This window comes from Schistocerca nitens, chromosome 7 (assembly GCF_023898315.1).
Source record: "Schistocerca nitens isolate TAMUIC-IGC-003100 chromosome 7, iqSchNite1.1, whole genome shotgun sequence".
NCBI classification, from domain to species: domain Eukaryota; kingdom Metazoa; phylum Arthropoda; class Insecta; order Orthoptera; family Acrididae; genus Schistocerca; species Schistocerca nitens.
Window position 1 is genome coordinate 105,919,247 of NC_064620.1, and position 12,266 is coordinate 105,931,512.

At 48.8% G+C, this 12,266-nt stretch overlaps 1 protein-coding gene across 3 annotated transcripts in view; it reads left to right on the forward strand.

The window, feature by feature from the left end:
- Positions 1 to 12,266, forward strand: part of LOC126195303 (endonuclease G, mitochondrial) — a 76,869-nt gene that overhangs the window by 18,404 nt on the left and 46,199 nt on the right. For all 3 annotated transcript variants that reach the window (XR_007538573.1, XM_049933862.1, XM_049933861.1), the window contains exon 3: positions 349 to 585. Coding sequence is in view for 2 of the 3 variants with exons in the window: in XM_049933862.1 (XP_049789819.1) it covers positions 349 to 585 (237 nt within the window). In the remaining variant the exon portion in view is untranslated. The remainder of the gene's footprint in view (positions 1 to 348; positions 586 to 12,266) is intronic.

Here is a 12,266-nt window from a genome sequence, read left to right on the forward strand (position 1 = left end):
TATTGCCATTAAAAATATGATTTTTATAATTACATTTCCACAGAAATATTTTACAAGGCTTATTTCAGCTACTGGATGCCTTCAGTAAAGCAAATACAAAGTCCCACGTGGCATTGCTACATAGGTATGAAAAATGCGAAGTACCATCTAATTAGTTGCAGCCCTTAATAGAGAGTCCATTATGGACAAAGTAAAATAGTTGTGCTGTTTAGTAGTCAGTTAAGGGAAAGGATAAAAGTAGTAATGTGCACTACAAGCTCAATGTTTTTTGTTATGTTAAAAGTACTTAAATATTTGTTGGGTACCATTGTATTTTCATGACTTTTTCTTTGGCACTCATTTTTCCAGGTCAACCAACAAGGATTACAAGGGCAGTGGTTATGACAGGGGCCATCTTGCTGCTGCAGGGAATCATCGAAGTAGTCAGACTTATGTTGATCAAACATTCTTTTTGTCAAACATTGCACCTCAAGTTGGTGCTGGTTTCAATAGAAATTCATGGAACCGTTTGGAGAAACATGTTCGCAGATTGACTAAAATATATAAAAATGTTTACGTCTGCACGGGTCCTCTCTATCTGCCCAGGTATTAACAGTTTATAGCAACATTAATTATAGTTTATTAGGCAATAAATTTTCTCCATCACATGTATTAGATGTTACTGTAACTGAGTACAGGATATAATTTAATACTAGGAGGAGATGGTCTGCAGTTATTTTGCCAAATGCTTCTGGTTACTACACAACTTTTGGACCTCACCCGAAAGTTAGCAATGTCCGACCTTTTGTAAGTGCCTATCGACAACTTAAGGCCTCAACTGTAAGATGAAGTGTTCCAAACACCTTCCATTATATATACTTTTGTATAACCTTCTTACAAGTAGTTGTAGAGATCTGCCAGGTTGACTAACTAAAAATTCAACATATTCTAGAAAAACTGTTTTTTACAATAGTATATGCTGCCTTTTTGACATTTCTGTTCTTGTTAGTTATAGCATCAGCCGTAGAGCCTAACTGTCAAAATGTTTAACCTGCTACCCCTTAGCACGTCTGCTGGCTGTAAAATCATTGCCTAACTATGGTGGCTCTTACGCCTTGCTTAATGTGTGTAAAATCACTGCCAGAATTAAAAAGTCTGATTGAATGTCTTACTGCTGTGATGTCCTGTCTCCAGTGGCCTGGAACTATGCTGCAATGTTAGTTGTTGATGCATGTGCATAAAAAATACGACGACTGTTCAGAAAGTAAGGTGACTTACCAAATTGCGCAGGCAATGTACATTTGATTATAAATCTCTTTTTGTTCTGTTGGTGCACATGTCCCGGACATATGTTAACAGTTTCAAACACACAGCATTGTTCATTTGTTTTTGACAGATAGAAAGGTTAGACATGTTTTAGTGTGCTTGGTGATTTTCGAGCTTTTTTTGGTCGAGGTGAGCCAGGTGACTTCCATTGTGATGACTGTTGTTTACTTTCTAAATCGTACCCATAGCACAATGACTCATCACCTGTAATGATTTTGTTGAAAAAATGTGTATTATCTTTGAACACGTCCTTCATTTTGAGACAGACTTGAAGCGACGATCCATTTGATCTCCGGTAAGAAGCTTTGGCACGAATTTTGCTGCCACTCTTCGCATCCCCAAATCGATGGTCAAGATGCGCTGAATTGAGCTCCAGGACAACCCGGACAAGTTCTCAAGTTGGTCGATTGTCCTGCGTCGATCTTCACTGATGAGATCACGGATTTTGTCAATGTTGTCTTCACTTCGAGCAGTTGAAGGTCGACCAGAACGGGGCTGATCTTCAACCACCATTTCTCCCTTTTTAAACCGAGAAAACCATTTGTACACTTGTGTTTTACTAAGAGCATGGTCTTTGTAGGCTGTCTGAATAACCGCAACAGTTTCTGCTGCGTTCTTGCCAAGCAAGAAACAAAACTTCACTGCCGCACTTGTTCGTAAGAACTATCCATTTCCTCGTGTCATGTCTGCAATGTACGCACACTCAAAGAACTGCCAAGGGAACCACACTTCTCACTGTTAGGTGACGTTGTGTGGCAGAATGACTCAGCAGAGCTCCTACTACAACCCTCTGGCGGCGCAACTGGCTACTACAAGTACACGATGCATTACGATTCTGGTTACTTTTGTACCTCGCCTTGTATCTACTTCCTTATTTTTGAAAGTCAGAATTTAGTCCCATATTGTATGACTCAGTTGTAAACATCCAGCGACTTACAGTATTAAGTGTTTTTGTGCTTCTTTCTCTTCATAAATCCTCTGTTAGTGTTATAACCTTCCCTTGAAATACTGTCTCCAAAGCTAACACATTTTTGTTTATTGAGAAAGTTAATCATTATTTTTCTCCATTTTCAGCATTGAGTTTATGGTCATTGTTGGTGTGTATACATTTTGTTGTGTTTTTATTCAGTTGCAGAAATTTCAAGATCCTCTAACTGTTCTGTTGTGCAGTTACACTGCGCATTCATGTCATAATGCCATTTTTGGTGATATTGTCACATCATAAAGCTTCTTCTCATTGCATCTTTGGTGTTTGTGATATATTGGAACTACTGCTGTCAGAATCTTGTTAGTTGCTACTAAGAATTGTTGTGGTTCACACACAAGGCTTTAACTGCTCATAGAAACTCCTTATAGTTCACTTTCTTCACATGGTTGCTGTACAGGGATATGGATGGTGCTAATCATTATCATCCACTTCCTACACTGTTGTTCATAGTTCACTGATGGGCATTTTTGGTGATGCTCATTCCCCATCACTAGGTCTTATTTCGTTTGTATTAGCAATATACACTACCTCTTGTTATTCCTGTTTTTATAGAGGAGTGCAAAAACACTGTACTGTGAAGTACTCTAAATTTTCTGGGTATACATGAATTTGCATTCCCAGGAAATATTTGGGATCGACTTAGGAAGAGATGCTGATAATGGTGGTATTGGATTAATTGTTCCACATGTTTGTAGTGGCCAAAAACTGGTTGAACAAAATGAAATGCCACAAGAAATGCTTGCTTGAACATAAATGCAGATGCTAGCCAAACCTGTAGCTTGCTACAGTGTATTTGACCACAAACATCATCTGTGCAATGCCTTCAACACGTTACAAGTATCCATCATGATCAGAACAGTGTTCTTTGTACTTATGAGTGCATTATGCAGGAGGTAAGTGAATTCGAGCATGGCAAATTGTTGGTGCTTGTGCGGGTGGGCGCTGCCAAAATGATGGTAGCCGAAGTGTTTGGTATTTCCAATATACACCACATTAAAGATTTTTACCATATACAAGGAAGCTGAAAAAACATCATCCACTTCTTCATAAGGCAGGTGAAAATGTGTATTAAGTGATCGTGACGTGTGATCATTGAAGAGGATTGTGATGGAAAATAAGAGGGTGACAGCTGCAAAAGTCACTGCAGAACTGAATGTTACACTTGAGAACTCTGTCAGCACCAAAACAACATGAAGGGGGCATAATAAGCTATGCAATACATAGTGAGCTGGAACTTCAAAACCACTCATCAGTGACGCAAATGCCTGTAACAGGATAATGTGATGCCGAAGTCGTAAAAGCTTGACACTGGAGTAATGGAAGAAACTAATTTGGTCTGATGAGTCTTGTTTTGCAGTGTTTCCAACTTTTTGCCGATAGTGAAACATGGCAGGGATTCGGTTATGGTGCTGTCTTCCAAGATGGCAAGAGCCCTGTTCACACAGCTCTCATCGTCCAGGACTGGTTTTGTGAACATAAAGATGAATTTTCGCATCTCCCGTGGCTACCAGTCACCAGATCTCAATATTATTGAACATATGGGGTTTACCTTGTCTCTCTCCCCCCCTCTCACTCCCCCTCTCTCCCCCGCCCCCTCCCCCCTCCCTCCCCCTCTCTCCCTCCCTCTCTCCCACTCCCCCTCTCTCCCACTCCCCCTCTCTCCCTCTCTCCCATTCCTCCCTCTCTCTCTCTCCCCCTCCCTCCCCCCACCAATCCCTCCCCTCCAACATTGTTACCAGAAGTACCCACTATTTTGCAAGGAAAATGGTATAAGATTCCGTTGAAAACTGTACATGACCTGCATTTATCCATTTCGAAGTAACGGGAAGCTGTTTTGAAAGTTAATGGATTTCCTACTCCCTATTATGCCTGGTGCTGTGTTGTGTATTTTTGTCCACCCCCCTGTATATAGATATAGGGTGTTTTTCAGATGCAATCTCTCCCTCTCTCCCACCTCTTCCCCCCCACCTCACCCCCCACCTCACCCCCCACCCCACCCCCCACCTCACCCCCCACCTCACCCCCCACCTCTCCCCCCACATCTCCCCCCCACATCTCCCCCCACAGCCTCTCCCCCCACAGCCTCTCCCCCACAGCCTCTCCCCCCCAGCCTCTCCCCCCCAGCCTCTCCCCCCCAGCCTCTCCCCCCCAGCCTCTCCCCCCCAGCCTCTCCCCCCCAGCCTCTCCCCCCCAGCCTCTCCCCCCCAGCCTCTCCCCCCCAGCCTCTCCCCCCCAGCCTCTCCCCCCCAGCCTCTCCCCCCCAGCCTCTCCCCCCCAGCCTCTCCCCCCAGCCTCTCCCCCCCAGCCTCTCCCCCCCAGCCTCTCCCCCCCAGCCTCTCCCCCCCAGCCTCTCCCCCCCAGCCTCTCCCCCCCAGCCTCTCCCCCCCAGCCTCTCCCCCCCAGCCTCTCCCCCCCAGCCTCTCCCCCCCAGCCTCTCCCCCCCAGCCTCTCTCCCCCCAGCCTCTCTCCCCCCAGCCTCTCTCCCCCCAGCCTCTCTCCCCCCAGCCTCTCTCCCCCCAGCCTCTCTCCCCCCAGCCTCTCTCCCCCCAGCCTCTCTCCCCCCAGCCTCTCTCCCCCCAGCCTCTCTCCCCCCAGCCTCTCTCCCCCCAGCCTCTCTCCCCCCAGCCTCTCTCCCCCCAGCCTCTCTCCCACAAGCCTCTCTCCCCCCAGCCTCTCTCCCCCCAGCCTCTCTCCCCCCAGCCTCTCTCCCCCCAGCCTCTCTCCCCCCAGCCTCTCTCCCCCCAGCCTCTCTCACCCCAGCCTCTCTCACCCCAGCCTCTCTCACCCCAGCCTCTCTCACCCCAGCCTCTCTCACCCCAGCCTCTCTCACCCCAGCCTCTCTCACCCCAGCCTCTCTCACCCCAGCCTCTCTCACCCCAGCCTCTCTCACCCCAGCCTCTCTCACCCCAGCCTCTCTCCCCCCAGCCTCTCTCCCCCCAGCCTCTCTCCCCCCAGCCTCTCTCCCCCCAGCCTCTCTCCCCCCAGCCTCTCTCCCCCCAGCCTCTCTCCCCCCAGCCTCTCTCCCCCCAGCCTCTCTCCCCCCAGCCTCTCTCCCCCCAGCCTCTCTCCCCCCAGCCTCTCTCCCCCCAGCCTCTCTCCCCCCAGCCTCTCTCCCCCCAGCCTCTCTCCCCCCCAGCCTCCCCCCCCCCAGCCTCTCTCCCCCCCCCAGCCTCTCTCCCCCCCCCAGCCTCTCTCCCCCCCCAGCCTCTCTCCCCCCCAGCCTCTCTCCCCCCCAGCCTCTCTCCCCCCCAGCCTCTCTCCCACCAGCCTCTCTCCCCCCCAGCCTCTCTCCCCCCCAGCCTCTCTCCCTCCCTCCCCCTCCCTCTCCCCCTCCCTCCCCCCTCCCCCTCCCTCCCCCTCCCTCCCCCCTCCCTCCCGCCTCTCCCCCTCTCTTCCCCCTCTCCCTCTCTCTTCCCCCTCTCCCTATCTCCCCCCTCTCCCTCTCTCCCCCCTCTCTCCCCCCTCTCTCCCCCCTCTCTCCCCACTCTCTCCCCACTCTCTCCCTTTCTCTCCCCACTCTCTCCCTTTCTCTCCCCCTTTCTCTCCCCTCCCCCCACTCTCTCCCCTCCCCCCACTCTCTCCCCTCCCCCCACTCTCTCCCCTCCCCCCACTCTCTCCCCTCCCCCCACTCTCTCCCCTCCCCCACTCTCTCCCCTCCCCCCACTCTCTCCCCTCCCCCCACTCTCTCCCCTACCCCCACTCTCTCCCCTCCCCCACTCACTCCCCTCCCCCACTCACTCCCCTCCCCCACTCACTCCCCTCCCCCACTCACTCCCCTCCCCCACTCTCTCCCCTCCCCCACTCTCTCTTCTCCCCCACTCTCTCCCCTCCCCCACTGTCTCTTCTCCCCCACTGTCTCTTCTCCCCCACTGTCTCTTCTCCCCCACTGTCTCTTCTCCCCCACTCTCTCTTCTCCCCCACTCTCTCTTCTCCCCCACTCTCTCCCCTCCCCCACTCTCTCCCCTCCCCCACTCTCTCCCCTCCCCCACTCTCTCCCCTCCCCCACTCTCTCCCCTCCCCCACTCTCTCCCCTCCCCCACTCTCTCCCCTCCCCCACTCTCGCCCCTCCCCCACTCTCTCCCCTCCCCCACTCTCTCCCCTCCCCCACTCTCTCCCCTCCCCCACTCTCTCCCCTCCCCCACTCTCTCCCCTCCCCCACTCTATCCCCTCCCCCACTCTATCCCCTCCCCCACTCTATCCCCTCCCCCACTCTATCCCCTCCCCCACTCTATCCCCTCGGCCACTCTATCCCCTCGGCCACTCTATCCCCTCGGCCACTCTATCCCCTCGGCCACTCTATCCCCTCGGCCACTCTATCCCCTCGCCCACTCTCTCCCCTCGCCCACTCTCTCCCCTCGCCCACTCTCTCCCCTCGCCCACTCTCTCCCCTCGCCCACTCTCTCCCCTCGCCCACTCTCTCCCCTCGCCCACTCTCTCCCCTCGCCCACTCTCTCCCCTCGCCCACTCTCTCCCCTCGCCCACTCTCTCCCCTCGCCCACTCTCTCCCCTCGCCCACTCTCTCCCCTCGCCCACTCTCTCCCCTCGCCCACTCTCTCCCCTCGCCCACTCTCTCCCCTCGCCCACTCTCTCCCCTCGCCCACTCTCTCCCCTCGCCCACTCTCTCCCCTCGCCCACTCTCTCCCCTCCCCCACTCTCTCCCTCCCCCCTCCCCCTCGCCCCTCTCCCTCTCTCCCCCTCTCCCCACTCTCTCCCCCCTTTCTGTCCCCCTCTCTCCGCCCCTCTCCCCCTTTCTGTCCCCCACTCTCCGCCCCTCTCCCCCCCTCTCTCCCCCTTTCTGTCCCCCTCTCTTTCCCCCTTTCTTTCCCCCCTCTCTCCCCCTCTCTTTCGCCCTTTCCCTCCCCCTCTCTCTCCCCCTCTCTCTCCCCCTCTCTCTCCCCCTCTCTCTCCCCCTCTCTCTCCCTCTCTCTCCCCCCTCTCTCCCCCCTCTCTCCCCCCCTCTCTCCCCTCTCCCCCCTCTCTCCCCTCTCCCCCCTCTCTCCCCTCTCCCCCCTCTCTCCCCTCTCCCCCCTCTCTCCCCTCTCCCCCCTCTCCCCCCCTCTCTCCCCTCTCCCCCCTCTCTGCCCTCTCCCCCCTTTCTCCCCCCTCTCTCCCCCCTCTCCCCTTTCCCCCTCTCCCCCCTCTCCCCCCCTCTCCCCCTCTCTCCCCCTCTCTCCCCCTCTCTCCCCCTCTCTCCCCCCTCTCCCCCTCTCCCCCTCTCTCCCCCTCTCCCCCTCTCTCCCCCCTCTCCCCCCTCCCCCCTCTCCCCCCTCTCTCCCCCTCTCTCCCCCCTCTCCCCCCTCTCCCCCCTCTCTCCCCCTCTCTCCCCTCTCTCCCCCTCTCTCGCCCTCTCTCGCCCTCTCTCGCCTCTCCCCCCCTCTCTCGCCCTCTCTCGCCCTCTCTCCCCTCTCCCCCTCTCTCGCCCTCACTCCCATTCCCCCTCTTCTCGCCCTCACTCCCATTCCCCCTCTTCTCGCCCTCACTCCCATTCCCCCTCTTCTCGCCCTCACTCCCATTCCCCCTCTTCTCCCCCTCTCTCCCATCCCCCCTATCCCCCCTCCCATCCCCCCCTCTCTCCCTCTCCCCTTCCCTCCCCCCACCAATCCCTCCCCTCCAGCCGCCATCCCCACCTTTCCCTCTCCGATGTTGGATGGGAACTAATACCCCAATAAGCAGACATCGCACAGTTCTTTGGCAGCGTTGCAGATGGGAGATCAATTGAGTAGCCTAGATGCCAAAGCCACTAACTGCATGATAAGTGTAACTGAGATAATTTTGAAAAACTTGTCTCATTGAAACTACTAAAGACTTCATTTCTTTTTTAAAAAAATAATTGAAAAATGAGAAAAACCAAGTGGCAGTTATAAGAGTTGAGGGGCATGAAAGGGAAGAAGTGGTTGGGAAGGGAGTGAGACAGGGTTGTAGCCTCTCCCCGATTTTATTCAATCTGTATATTGAGCATGCAGTGAAGGAAACAAAAGAAAAATTCGGAGTAGGTATTAAAATCCATGGAGAAGAAATAAAAACTTTGAGGTTCGCAGATGACATTGTAATTCTGTCAGAGACAGCAAAGGACTTGGAAGAGCAGTTGAACGGAATGGATAGTGTCCTGAAGGGCGGATATAAGATGAAAATCAACAAAAGCAAAACGAGGATAATGGAATGTAGTCGAATTAAGTCAGGTGATGCTGAGGGAATTAGATTAGGAAATGAGACACTTAAGTAGTAAAGGAGTTTTGCTATCTGGGGAGTAAAATAACTGATGATGGTCGAAGTAGAGAGGCAATGGTAAGGAAATCGTTTCTGAAGAAGAGAAATTTGTTAACATCGAGTTTATATTTAAATGTCAGGAAGTCGTTTCTGAAAGTATTTGTATGGAGTGTAGCCATGTATGGAAGTGAAACATGGACGATAAATAGTTTAGATAAGAAGAGAATAGAAGCTTTTGAAATGTGGTGCTACAGAAGAATGCTGAAGGTTAGATGGGTAGATCAAATAACTAATGAGGTGGTGTTGAATAGGATTGTGGAGAAGAGAAGTTTCTGGCACAACTTGACTAGTAGAAGGAATCGGCTGGTAGGACATGTTCTGGGGCATCAAGGGATCACCAATTTAGCATTGGAGGGCAGTGTGGAGGGTAAAAATCGTAGAGGGAGACTTAAGAGATGAATACACCAAGCAGATTCAGAAGGATGTAGGTTGCAGTAGGTACTGGGAGATGAAAAGAAGCTTGCACAGGATAGAGTAGCATGGAGAGCTGCATCAAACCAGTCTCAGGACTGAAGACCACAACAACAACAACAATTGAAAAATAATTAATTACTTGGTATTAATGGCTGAAATCTGCGATTAGGTTTTATACATGAAAGTCATAAGTGAAATATTGATATAACGGTTTTTGCACCCAATTTATCCATTTAGCAGGTTTTGCAAATGTATCAAGCAAATTACGAAACAAACTTTTGGTTGCAAAACCTGCTGTTTGGTCATATGTTTGGAATGGCAGAAGGGTGGACATTAATTATTGCAAACATAAACAAAATATATTTTATTTCAAAGCAGTCTTAAAATTCTACACAAGTGGCATATAAAAATATGGAAGTCACATTATTTTATCACGAAAAACTGCCTTATTTTACATCAAAAAGAGAACAAAAATGCATGTTAGTTTTGTAACTTCTCCATTGTGCTTTTGACATCACAAGATATTGTAGAAAATAAAATATGCTCCAAATTTATTCGTATTCTTCTTTTTCCAAGATTTTAGAAACACAAAAATTGACAGAAAGTTGCATCTTAATTAAAACACGTACAAAAAATTCTAGAAAATGAAATTGGTTGAAAATTGCTTTTAAGTGACATCAACTTCAACACTGTCCATCAACTCAAAACCATTTCCAGCTTCTTCCTCATTCTGATGGTTGGCAGCGGCAAGAGTGATAGGAATGCCTTCCTGCTTGTCAAATGCCTCCGTGTGGAATTTGAGTTTTTTGTTGGTTGCCCAATCTTCACCAGAGTGGAGCAGCAAATGCTTTTTGATGTCTCAAGAGTTTGTCTCCTGAAAGCTCTACACCTGCTGTGATTGGTGTCAGGCTGTTTGCTTTGCTGAAATCTTTTCCCCTCTTCAGGATGCTCTTCATCTCTCCAGCTTCAAAACTGTAGGAGGACTCTCCATGAACTAGACAAATCTTCTTGTTTTTTTCTTTTTGTAAACACAATTTTTTTTGGCGTTTTGAATGTGGAAATGTCAGTTACCAGTAACTTTAAATGAGCCTTCCACCTATTCTTTCCAATCTTGAGCAGGGCATTCATATCATCCCAGGCGTACTACCGTTGCAAATGTCTCTGTGTTCTGAATGTATATAGATGGGTTTTCAATGATGCTCAACTTGCAGAGTTGCCTTTTGATGTTACCAAGAAACCTGCCAGGTGGGATGAATGAGTAACCCAATATTGCGAACCGCAGTTCTATTTCTTCTCGATTGTTGGGAGCTTTGAGAAGAAATCAGTGACTTAGCATGCTGGTAATCATCTGACTGCCACATCCGTTGGAAAACAACCAAAGTTTTTCACTTCTTTGGAGTTTATATGAATTAGTCAGTGGTGTAACATTGACGCTGTTTGGTTTGATCCTTTGGCATATTTGTGTTCCAGCCAAATGTACGAAAACACCGTGTCAGTTTTCTGGGGGAGGGGGGTCCTCCGTGGAGCCTTGGCAGACTGTAAAGTTGTAAATGTACATTTGACAGGAATAACGGGCCAGCTGGTATGGTGCCATTGGTAGTACTAGATTCTTCTGACAATCATATCTGAGATCAAACAATTGAAAATCCAAGATGGTGTGCATCAATATTATGAAAAAGATAGTTGCTAAGTTTTGTGTTAAACTGGAGCAGTTGGCAAGTGTGACCTTTGAAAAATAAAAATGGGCTTGTGGCTAACATTCCTTATCAAGAGCACGAGGTTTTCGATGGCACAAATCATTTTTTGGAAATGCGAGAACACATTGAACATGAACCTCACTCAGAAAGATTTTCAATTTAAAAAACTTAGGAAAACGTCATATGTGTGCGTGCTCTTGTGAGATCAGTCTGACATTTAACAATAAGGATGATGGTTGACCTGTTAAACTTATACTCTTTCATCATTCATCAAATTTGGATGGAAGTTTTGCACATGCGAAAGGCTTGTGCCAAAGTGATGCCAAAAAGCTTCACAACTGAGTGGAAGGACACCCAAATATGTGCATTGATCTGCTTGAGAGGATTGCCAACAACCATGAATGGTTCGACTGTGTAATCACCAGTGATGAGTTCTGGATTTTTGAATACGATCCTGAGACAAAGCAGCAAAGTGAAAAGTGGACATTGAAACATCTTCTTGACCGAAAAAGCTTGAATGAGCAAATTGAAGATCGAAACAATGCTGACAAATTGAAGATCAAAACAATGCTGATTTGCTTTTTTGACAATAGGGGTATCAAGCATAAAGAATTTGTTGCTCCAGGACAAACTGTCAAACATGCCATTGAAATGCTCAGAATAAGGGTGAGTCGAGTGAGTCCGGACATTGCAGACAAGTGGATGCTGCATCTTGACAGAATTTTTTACTTCAAATGGCATTCTTCTTGTTCTGTAGCCCCAACCCCTCCCCCCTTCTACCTTCTCCTAATCACCTGATCTGATTCCTTGTGACATTTTTTTATTTTCCCAAAACTGAAAAAGTCTTAAAAGGATGTCGCTGTGGGAGTCTGGAGAGCATTCAAAAGGATGTGACAGACATGTTAAAGGCCCAACCAGTTGAAGTCTTTCAGTGCTGCTACCAAGACTTGGACAACAACTCAGCCAGTGTATAGCTGCCAGAAGGAACTGCTTTGGAGGGGAGAACATAGAACACTCTTGCTTGAAAAAAAAAATAAGTAAATAAAAACTTTGGTAACTAAAAAAGAAAAAGCCGCATTACTTTCCTCACATGCCTTGTATGTTTGGGGGATGTTAAAAGGTAAGATATATACAAACAGTACCTATTACTCACTGAAAAGTTCGGCTTGTGATTACAAGAATTTTAGCTTGGCCAAAATTTGAAGTGCGTTTTACAAGCTTCGTGTAGAGGGAGATCATTTTGAGCATCTATTGTGAATAAAATTAAGTTTAATTTTGGCACACAACGGGGAAAGGTGCACTGGGCCATTATATGGCAGCTGCCAAGGGGATTAGCTGTAGTACATCTCGCACAAATTGCAGCCATGCACTTGCTTCATATATATCAAAATCCTCTATCTTAATCCTAGCAATTCCCTTAGATAATTATCATCTACCTATGACATTGTATTAATTTGTTATAGTGAACCTCTGTTTTTGTTTTTAAAAGACCGTAGCTGTTGATACACAAAGAAAGTACAAATCTCTCTGTAACTAATCCACTTTTTATTACTTCTATATTGTTTTTGTTTGGCTTACTGATGAAAACTTCACAG